General features: G+C 41.5%; 1 protein-coding gene across 2 annotated transcripts in view; it reads left to right on the top strand.

Moving 5' to 3' along the window:
* Window positions 1–11,833, top strand: part of brd7 (bromodomain containing 7) — an 18,350-nt gene extending 6,517 nt beyond the window's left edge. The window contains exons 11-17 of one of the 2 annotated variants that reach the window (XM_058381539.1): window positions 3,090–3,225; window positions 4,659–4,770; window positions 7,631–7,687; window positions 10,675–10,780; window positions 10,971–11,114; window positions 11,246–11,389; window positions 11,692–11,833. In XM_058381539.1, coding sequence (XP_058237522.1) covers window positions 3,090–3,225; window positions 4,659–4,770; window positions 7,631–7,687; window positions 10,675–10,780; window positions 10,971–11,114; window positions 11,246–11,389; window positions 11,692–11,756 — 764 coding nt within the window. In that variant the 3' untranslated portion in view covers window positions 11,757–11,833. Of the gene's footprint in view, window positions 1–3,089; window positions 3,226–4,655; window positions 4,771–7,630; window positions 7,688–10,674; window positions 10,781–10,970; window positions 11,115–11,245; window positions 11,390–11,691 lie in introns of both variants that reach the window. The other variant, XM_058381538.1, reaches the window with a different exon arrangement.
* The last annotated feature ends 59 nt before the right edge of the window (window positions 11,834–11,892 follow it).

The following is an 11,892-nucleotide window of genomic DNA, read 5'->3' as shown; positions in this document are numbered from 1 at the left end:
TTTCTTTCTCTCTCTCACACACAAACACACATACACACACACACACCTTTCTTTCTCTCTCTCACACACACACACATACACACACACACACACCTTTCTTTCTCTCTCTCACACACATACACACACACACACACACCTTTCTTTCTCTGTCTCACACACACACACACACACACACACACACAACTTTCTTTCTCTCTCTCACACACAAACACACATATACACACACACACACACACCTTTCTTTCTCTCACACACACACACACCTTTCTTTCTCTCTCTCACACACAAACACACATACACACACACACCTTTCTTTCTCTCTCTCACACACAAACACACATATACACACACACCTTTCTTTCTCTCTCTCACACACAAACACACATACACACACACCTTTCTTTCTCTCTCACACACAAACACACACACACACACACACCTTTCTTTCTCTCTCTCACACACAAACACACACACACACCTTTCTTTCTCTCTCTCACACACAAACACACACACACACCTTTCTTTCTCTCTCTCACACACAAACACACATATACACACACACACACACCTTTCTTTCTCTCTCACACACATATACACACACACACACACACCTTTCTTTCTCTCTCTCACACACAAACACACATACACACACACACACCTTTCTTTCTCTCTCTCACACACACACACACACACACACACACACCTTTCTTTCTCTCTCTCACACACAAACACACATATACACACACACACACACACCTTTCTTTCTCTCTCTCACACACAAACACACATACACACACACACACACCTTTCTTTCTCTCTCTCACACACAAACACACATACACACACACACACACCTTTCTTTCTCTCTCTCACACACAAACACACATACACACACACACACACCTTTCTTTCTCTCTCTCACACACAAACACACATACACACACACACACACCTTTCTTTCTCTCTCTCACACACACACACACACACACACACACACCTTTCTTTCTCTCTCTCACACACAAACACACATACACACACACACCTTTCTTTCTCTCTCACACACAAACACACACACACACACACACCTTTCTTTCTCTCTCTCACACACAAACACACATACACACACACACACACCTTTCTTTCTCTCTCTCACACACAAACACACATACACACACACACACCCCTTTCTTTCTCTCTCTCACACACAAACACACATACACACACACACACCCCTTTCTTTCTCTCTCTCACACACAAACACACATACACACACACACACCCCTTTCTTTCTCTCTCTCTCACACACACACAAACACACATACACACACACACCTTTCTCTCTCTCACACACACACAAACTTTTCATTATGTCTGTGTTCGTCTGTCTTACTCTGTTGTTGTCTCGCTGTCTGTCTATCTCATGTAACACAAAACACATACACACACACGCAACACTTTTCATTATGTCTGTGTTCGTCTGTCTCACCCTCTGTCTGTCGACGACTGACTGTCCATCTAAGTCTCTTTCCGTCTTGCTGTCTGTCTCTCATGTAACAAAAAACACACACACGTCTTTCTCTCTTTCACACAACACTTTTCTTTGTCTGTGTTCATCTGTCTCAACCTCTGTCTGTCGTTGACTGACTGACTGTCCATCTAAGTCTCTTTCAGTCTCGCTGTCTGTCTGTCTGTCTGTCTCATGTAACACAAAACACACACACACACTTTTTTCTTTATGTCTGTGTTCGTCTCTCACTCTCTGTATTACTTTGACTGATTGTCTGTCCATCTAAGTTTCTCTTCATCTCTCTGTCTGTTTGTCTCATGTAACACAAAACACACACACATCTTTCTCTCACACAACACACACACACACGTTTCTTTGTCTGTGTTCATCTGTCTCACTCTCTGTCTGTTGTTGACTGACTGACTGACTGTCCATCTAAGGCTCTTTCCGGCTCGCTGTCTGTCTGTCTCATGTAACACAAAACACACACACCATCTCTCTCTCTCTCTCTCTCTCTCTCTCTCTCTCTCTCTCTCACACACACTTTTCTTTGTCTTTGTTCATCTGTCTCAGTCTGTCTTTCGTTGACTTGACTGTCTGTCCATCTAAGACTCTTTCCGTCTCGCTGTCTCTCACAAGATACATGTCTTTCTCTCTCACACACACACTTTTCTTTATGTCTGTGTTCATCTGTCTCACTCTCTGTATTTCTTTGACTGACTGTCTTTCCATTTAAGTCTCTTTCCGTCTCGCTGTCTGTCTGTCTCTCATGTTACACAAAACACACACACACATTATGTCTGTGCAGTAATTAATGATCTACAGTAATGAAAAATGCCATGTGTTCACCATTCTGTAAAAGAGTAATATCTCCGGTGCCCCACACCTGAATAATCTCATTATTACACATCTGCTCTGCTCAAGGCTTTACGTATGAGTCCACTGATAAATGACTTGTTATTAGACGGAAACAGGGTGTTTGTCTTGTCTTTGATTTGTGATTAATACGCAGTAGCCAGAAGCTGATTCGGCTTTATTCGGAAACGCGCAGTGGACGCTGCTCAAATAACCAGACGCAACGACGAGCGCTGGAAAAACGTCGTCTCTGCCAAACCGTTGAGTCACTGGAGAAAGAGCCACATTCCTAGAGTTTTCCATCCTCGTCTGGGCCACACCTCTTCCTTTTCCATCCCGTGTATAGTTTTCCATAATGGCGGAAATGACGAAAGCATCAGTAAAAAAAAAAAAAAAGTGACGTGATATATATTTTTTTATGTAGATACAAAGCAAGGATAAATTCTGTAGAGCGTTTACCGTAAAAGTCTTCAGGGATGAGCTGTTACCATAGAAATGATAAGCGCGTGTGTGTGTGTGTGTGAGCCGTGTTATATAAACACATCCACACCTTCTGACCAATCAGATTCAAGATTCATCTATTGTCGTTGGTGTAAAAATGAACAGGAGACTTATCAGAGATGTATGTGTGAGGATGCTTGACCCTTATATATGTGTGTGTGTGTGTGTGTGTGTATGATCCTGTGTAACACATCTGTCTCAAAATGTTTTTTTTTTCCTTTTTCAGTGATGTATATGAATTATGGACCTTTCAGCTCGTATGCTCCAACTTACGACTCCAGCTTTGCAAACATCAGTAAAGAGGACTCGGATCTGATCTACTCCTTCTACGGAGACGAGACCAGCCTGCAGGGGTCTGAGAGGTGGGTGGGTGTGTCTGTGTGTGTCGATTGTTTTGGACCATGTGTGCATATTCAAATACAGGAATACACTCTGTTTAACATTATAAGCTGCGTCCCAAACGACGTACTACACTCTTACACTATGCACTATATATTCTATTATACTAAATAGTATATACTATTGATGTCTTATACTATTATACTAAGTATAAGACATCAAATTCGCTGTCTCTAGCTTCAGCACAGTGAAAACGCCGGATTTTTAAAATACAAATTGCAAAAAGTCAGCTAAGACCTTTGTCAGAGTAGAGTCTGGCATCCTGACAATATTCTCTCATCCAGCGTCAGCGTCTGGTGGCCCCGCCCCTCTTCCGCAACGTTTTGGGCGTTGAGTTCATGAAGTGTCCATCATTCCACACTTGTTTTTTGGATACTTTAAATGTTGTTGTCGCTGGGAATTTCAACGTGAACTCTATATGGCACTATTACACCAAACAGGCATAACATTATGACCACCTGCCTAATATAGTGTTGGTCCCCCTTTTGCTGCTAAAACAGCCCTGACCCATCAATGCATGGACTCCACTAGATCCCTGAAGGTGTGCTGTGGTATCTGGCAGCAAGATGTTAGCAGTAGATTCTTCAAGATAGGGCCTCCATTGATCGGACCGGTTCACAACCGTTCCTTCCTTGGACCACTTTTGATAGATACTGACCACTGCAGACCCACAAGAGCTGCAGTTTTGGAGATGCTCTGATCCAGTGGTCTAGCCATCACAATTTGTCCCTTCATCAAACTCGCTCAAATCCTTACACTTGTCCATTTTTCCTGCTTCTAACATCAACTTTGAGGACAAAGTGTTCACTTGCTGTCTAATATATCCCACCCACTAACAGGTGCCATGATGAGGAGATCATCAGTCTTATTCACTTCACCTGTATGTGATCATAATATTGTACTTGATCAGTGTACATGCTACACAATAGTAGAATAGTGCATAAGTGTGCGATTTGGGACGCACCTATTGTTTCAGATATGACGTGCTATAAAATACACTCTATATGATATGAACCGGATATTTCCGTACACGTTACTGACGTTTCTGACGATTCTCAGCGCTCGTTAATGAACCACGCTAATGTAATAGAGGATGTGTTCTGCTTTACAGCTTTATTTTTAATTCTAGAAAAAATACTTTCTATTTGCATATTTTCTAATGTGATAGAAGTCATAGGAAATGCTTGAAAGTTCACCTACTGCCATCTGCTCCGTGTGTGTGTGTGTGTGTGTGTGTGTGTGTGCGCGGAACCAAGTGTGCGAGTCCAACCCCCACACAGTCAATACCACCATTCATACAGTCATCACATCACACTCACTTAGGAATGTTATTTAACACTTGTACATATGTTGTGTGTGTGTGTGTGTGTGTGTGTGTGTTTTTCAATCACAGTAGTGTTACAGATTTCCTGGCCAAGTCAGAAGAGCATATGAGCAGACTGGCGGATAATATTTTGGACTCGCTGACCAACGGAGAGCACTCCAGACATCTGAAAGAGACCGAGGCTGTAAGGATATGAAAGTTGTTTTCTCTCTCTCTCTCTGTCTCTCTGTCTCTCTCTCTCTCTCATTAAATGCCATGTGGTGAGCAAAACAGTGCTTACTGCCAAAATCAGGCTGTTGATTTTAGACCAGGATGCAGTGGGAGAGCTCCAGCTCTTCACTTTCGATCCCCCTGGATGTGTAAAGGATTAAATGAAGTTAATTATGTCTGTTATACAGTAGACCTGGTTAAGAAACACACACTGGACATGGTGCTTTCTGTAAATACACCATCACCCTGCTCTCTCTCTCTCTTTATGAAATACACCATCACCCTGCTCTCTCTATCTCTTTATGAAATACACCATCACCCTGCTCTCTCTCTCTCTTTATGAAATACACCATCACCCTGCTCTCTCTCTCTCTTTATGAAATACACCATCACCCTGCTCTCTCTCTCTCTCTATGAAATACACCATCACCCTGCTCTCTCTATCTCTTTATGAAATACACCATCACCCTGCTCTCTCTCTCTCTTTATGAAATACACCATCACCCTGCTCTCTCTCTCTCTTTATGAAATACACCATCACCCTGCTCTCTCTCTCTTTATGAAATACACCATCACCCTGCTCTCTCTATCTTTATGAAATACACCATCACCCTGCTCTCTCTCTCTCTTTATGAAATACACCATCACCCTGCTCTCTCTCTCTCTTTATGAAATACACCATCACCCTGCTCTCTCTATCTTTATGAAATACACCATCACCCTGCTCTCTCTCTCTCTTTATGAAATACACCATCACCCTGCTCTCTCTCTCTCTTTATGAAATACACCATCACCCTGCTCTCTCTCTCTTTATGAAATACACCATCACCCTGCTCTCTCTATCTCTTTATGAAATACACCATCACCCTGCTCTCTCTATCTTTATGAAATACACCATCACCCTGCTCTCTCTCTCTCTTTATGAAATACACCATCACCCTGCTCTCTCTCTATCTCTTTATGAAATACACCATCACCCTGCTCTCTCTATCTTTATGAAATACACCATCACCCTGCTCTCTCTCTCTCTTTATGAAATACACCATCACCCTGCTCTCTCTCTATCTCTTTATGAAATACACCATCACCCTGCTCTCTCTCTCTCTTTATGAAATACACCATCACCCTGCTCTCTCTCTCTCTTTATGAAATACACCATCACCCTGCTCTCTCTATCTCTTTATGAAATACACCATCACCCTGCTCTCTCTCTCTTTATGAAATACACCATCACCCTGCTCTCTCTCTCTCTTTATGAAATACACCATCACCCTGCTCTCTCTCTCTCTTTATGAAATACACCATCACCCTGCTCTCTCTATCTCTTTATGAAATACACCATCACCCTGCTCTCTCTATCTCTTTATGAAATACACCATCACCCTGCTCTCTCTATCTCTTTATGAAATACACCATCACCCTGCTCTCTCTATCTCTTTATGAAATACACCATCACCCTGCTCTCTCTATCTCTTTATGAAATACACCATCACCCTGCTCTCTCTCTATCTCTTTATGAAATACACCATCACCCTGCTCTCTCTCTATCTTTATGAAATACACCATCACCCTGCTCTCTCTCTCTCTTTATGAAATACACCATCACCCTGCTCTCTCTCTCTCTTTATGAAATACACCATCACCCTGCTCTCTCTATCTCTTTATGAAATACACCATCACCCTGCTCTCTCTCTCTCTTTATGAAATACACCATCACCCTGCTCTCTCTATCTCTTTATGAAATACACCATCACCCTGCTCTCTCTATCTCTTTATGAAATACACCATCACCCTGCTCTCTCTCTCTCTTTATGAAATACACCATCACCCTGCTCTCTCTCTCTCTTTATGAAATACACCATCACCCTGCTCTCTCTCTCTCTTTATGAAATACACCATCACCCTGCTCTCTCTCTTTATGAAATACACCATCACCCTGCTCTCTCTATCTCTTTATGAAATACACCATCACCCTGCTCTCTCTCTCTCTTTATGAAATACACCATCACCCTGCTCTCTCTCTCTCTTTATGAAATACACCATCACCCTGCTCTCTCTCTCTCTTTATGAAATACACCATCACCCTGCTCTCTCTCTCTCTTTATGAAATACACCATCACCCTGCTCTCTCTCTATCTTTATGAAATACACCATCACCCTGCTCTCTCTCTCTCTTTATGAAATACACCATCACCCTGCTCTCTCTATCTCTTTATGAAATACACCATCACCCTGCTCTCTCTCTCTCTCTTTATGAAATACACCATCACCCTGCTCTCTCTCTCTCTTTATGAAATACACCATCACCCTGCTCTCTCTCTCTCTTTATGAAATACACCATCACCCTGCTCTCTCTCTCTCTTTATGAAATACACCATCACCCTGCTCTCTCTCTCTTTATGAAATACACCATCACCCTGCTCCCTCTATCTTTATGAAATACACCATCACCCTGCTCTCTCTATCTCTTTATGAAATACACCATCACCCTGCTCTCTCTATCTCTTTATGAAATACACCATCACCCTGCTCTCTCTCTCTCTTTATGAAATACACCATCACCCTGCTCTCTCTCTCTCTTTATGAAATACACCATCACCCTGCTCTCTCTATCTCTTTATGAAATACACCATCACCCTGCTCTCTCTATCTCTTTATGAAATACACCATCACCCTGCTCTCTCTCTCTCTTTATGAAATGTTATCAGCAGACCTGAAGAATTGTTTGTTATATAGCAGAAGGCAGATTTCCCCGTGAGAGATTAATAATGTTTGTCTAGTGTTAAAGTTAACAGTTTATTACAGTACAGTGATCATATCTCTGTCTCCTGCAGAGAAGTCAAGAAGAGGACGAGTCTGCAGAGAAGGCCAACACTGCTGATGGGGTCGAGGTACAACTATATAACAACTGGAAAACTAACTTTCTTTCTTTCTTTCTTTCTTTCTTTCTTTCTTTCTTTCTTTCTTTCTTTCTTTCTTTCTGTCTTTCTGTCTTTCTTGCTTTCTTTCTTTCTTGCTTTCTTTCTTTCTTTCATCTATCCATCCTTTCTTGCTTTCTTTCTTTCTTTCTTCCATCTATCCATTCTTTCTTGCTTTCTTTCTTTCCATTATATTATATTACTCATCAGATTAATGGGAAATGCCCAAGACCTTAAACTTGAGTCACACCTCTGGACCTGTTTCAGTCATGTGACCTCATCAGTTACAGTCAGAAATACGACAGTACTGAGACCTCACTCAGGAAAGGAATGTTGGAAAACTGTCTAATAGACCTAATAGATCCCAGATCTAATATACACAAACATTGAGATTTATTTAATCCACAAAATTTGTACACAGATCTTTGTGATGATTCTAATCCTTTTCATGTGACATCTTGGTACGATGACTTCATGTTTATGACGAAGTGACCGTTAGTGAAGTGTCAATTAATGTAACTGATTAAAATGTTATATGATTGGTAGATATGAAGAGTATTAAGGTGCACATGTGTAAAGAACCGTGATCTAAACACAACGACTTTAACAAATACTGTTTAAATCACCCGAGTTAGTGGAGACTTTAAATGAAAGCCATGTTAACAATCAGTCGTGTAACAAAACCAAAGTCAGAGACTAAAACTAAACTTACAAGATAAAACACACACACACACACACACACACACACACACACACACACACACACACACGAAAAGGTGCGTGGAAGCTGAAGGTGATGAATAATTTCTCACTCAACAGATCCATCCTGCTGTGACGGGGTGTTTGGTCAAAATGGCGTAATCAGCATTGTCGTCTCGACGCTTTAGCATTGTGTGGCTGTCAGTTAAGGGTTTTTGTGCGCATGAAGGTTTTTGTAATTGGTTTCAAATCGCATGACGCCCACCGAGAGCATAAAGCAGCTTTAAAGCAGTTTGAAGGCAAATACAATACATCAGCGTTGTGCTACCTTTCTGTAGCTTTGACAAATTAGTTTTTAAAGACTTTTAAAGTTTTGACAAAACAAGAACCGTGGCTGAAAATATCACAGCTTCGAGATGTCAGGGTGTTAATTAGTTAATTACTTTACATTTCTTGGCATTTAACGGGTGTCTATTTATTTCATCTCATTTTATACAACTGAGAAATTGAGGGTTAAGGGCCTTGCTCAGGGGCCAGAAGGGGCAGCTTGGTGGAGCTGGAATCCAAACTCACAACCTTCTGATCAGTAGACCAACTCCTTAACCACTAAGCTACCTTAAAGGAAACAAAAAGCTTAAGTTCCTTAAATGTATAACTTTCTTAGAAAGATAACTCATTTTAATTGGTGTTTAAACTGATTAATACTGTCACCATAACAACCTTAATAGTGATGGACAATGCATTTGTAAGTCTCTTTCAGTTCGACTGATTTATAGCAGATTCTCGTTTCTACTTCTGCACCGATCAGGCATAACATTATGACTGCCTGCCTAATATTGTGTTGGTCCCCCATTTGCTGCCAAAACAGCCCTGACCCGTCCTGCACTGTGTATTCTGACACCTTTCTATCAGAGCCAGCATTACCTTCTTCAGCAGTTTGAGTAACAGTAGCAAAGTAGCAGTTGGATCGGATCACACGGGCCAGCCTTGTGATCTGTCACCGGTTCACCACTGTTCCTTCCTTGGACCACTTTTGATAGATACTGACGACTGCAGACCGGGAACACCCCACAAGAGCTGCAGTTTTGGAGATGTTCTGATCCAGTGGTCTAGCCATTACAATTTGGCCCTTCATCAAACTCGCTCAAATCCTTACGCTTGTCCATTTTTCCTGCTTCTAACATCAACTTTGAGGACAAAATGTTGACTTGCTGCCTAATATATCCCACCCACTAACAGTCTTATTCACTTCATCTGTCAGTGGTCATAATCTTGTTCCTGATCAGTGTATAACCGCTAGCCTAGCTCTGATCCAGGTGTTGAGCGTGTTTGTTGCAGGTTTCTAAAGCCTCTGAAAGATCAGAGAAGCAGGTGAGGTGTCTGAGAAAGTTCCCGCAAAACCCTCATATATTTAGAAAGTAAACAATTCCAGAAGGGTCATTCACCCTGAGCAGCATAAAATTGACTCGACAGACATAACAAAGCCAAAAATGTGCTTTATAAGACGTTTTAACCCAAGCCCTGATTTTATAGACAGACTGAATTAGTTACAGACCTTCTGCTGTTCTGACATAAATGAGAATGTCAGGCTTTCAGTAGTTTCAGATCTGATTATATGAAAGTCGGTGTTATTTGGTTATGAGTAGCAGATCTAGAGGGAGCTCATGGAAAACAAATGCAGTTAGTGTCCTAGTCTAGCTAAAAATCACACAGTATCCCAGTATGCTCCCTCTCTCTCTCTCTCTCTCTACTTTAAAGCAGCTGTGTCAACAAAGCCAGTCTATCCTCCCACACAAGAGCATTTACGATCACATACATTCTCACTTCTACAAAAAAAAAAAAAAGAAGAAGAAGCTGTGGGTGAAAAACGGTGTCAAAAATCAGGGACATGTCTGAAGTACTCATTTCTAGATTGTACGAATATCCTCCATGATGGGAAGTGGTTTGTTTGAAGCCAGCGTGAGTCTCCTTGTTCCCCTGCCGCTGTAATGAATTGAGTAATTTACGCCATAAATGACTGTGTAACATTTTGCACTGCATAAGTCAAGCGTTTATTGTTTTCATTAACTTCTTATTTCAGTTCATTTCCTTCTTTCTGTCAGTCACTGCGTTTATGGACGATTGAATAGCCACAGTGTGAGAGAGTGTATTTGGGAATGAAGGGATTTTTTGGTGTATCTAAATTTGAGAGCTAACCAGTGAGGCAGGTTTGTTAGAGCAGTGTCATTTATTTTCTTCCTCTCCTCTCTTCCCCTCTTTAGGTGGTCGGGTCAGAGTTCAAGACATCGACCAGCATGAGCGTTCTGAATTCGGTCATCAGTTTGGGTTTGGGTCTCGACATCCTACCAGAAAGCTTTGACTCACAGGGTGAGCGCTCACACTTGTTAAAACACAGACCACACAAAATTCATCCGAGTCTGTCTCACATCCTTTTTTTAAAATTCCTACTCACCCATAATTGTGCATGGCTCCTGCACTGGATTTTATTTAACAGTGCTTCATAAGGAATCTAGACTACACCAAACTGACGCACTTCTGCTGTTTCTCCACGTCTCAGAAGCTAAACAGTTTCAGCAGAAGCTGGACGAGACCACCGTTCTGCTGAGGGATCTGCACGAAGCTCAGAGAGAGAGACTCAGTGCCAAACAACCACCTAATATGATCTGCCTGCTCGCACCTACTGCCAAGGAGCTACAACTAGGTACACATTCACACAGTCTTAACATATCTTACAGCACAGAAATAACAGTAACGCACACCACTTGCGGTTTCTGGTTTATTCAGCACTTTTGCATACTCGTGATTAACTCGTCGTCATGTGTGTGTGTGTAGCGGAGAAAGTGACAGAAAACCTGGCTCAGCTGACCAGTCAGGTGACTCCGGGAGATGTGAGCAGTTTGTATGGCATCAGGAAAGCTATGGGCATATCACTGCCTCATGAACCTGCAGAGGGAACATATACACACCTGACCACAGGTACAAACACACACTATTTAATATAATGCTGTTTCCACTAGTAAAATTAGCCTTAATGATATTCCTAATAGAATTCTTTATATAATAAAAATGACTTTGCTGCAGTTTCAGGCTGCTTAAAGATGCAGTTTGTGTCTAGATCTGTAATAACATAAGTAGATTACTTTATTTACATTTTTCTGGCCCAGAAAGTAGCTCCTCCCTCATTTTAAACAAATCACAAAAATCACACACTGCTCCTTTACTCATAGATCTAATGGATGTTAGCAATCACAATGGGTTTGTTTTTAATAATTTTACAGTGGGAGCAGAGCAGCTGGACAGAGCGTGCCCGGGATCCGACGACGTCTCGGCCATCACAGTGTAACTGTATTGGTGCATGGGTCACTCCTGTATCGATGGTGCTTATTTCATGTGATGTTTATATACATTGTGCTTAATAAATGTGTCCCTTTTTTTTTTTTTTTTTTTTTAAATATCTCAGCAGGTCCAGTGATTCTTTT

The sequence above is a fragment of the Hemibagrus wyckioides genome, linkage group LG27, assembly GCF_019097595.1.
Source record: "Hemibagrus wyckioides isolate EC202008001 linkage group LG27, SWU_Hwy_1.0, whole genome shotgun sequence".
NCBI lineage: Eukaryota > Metazoa > Chordata > Actinopteri > Siluriformes > Bagridae > Hemibagrus > Hemibagrus wyckioides.
This window is presented reverse-complemented; position numbering and strand designations above follow the sequence as displayed.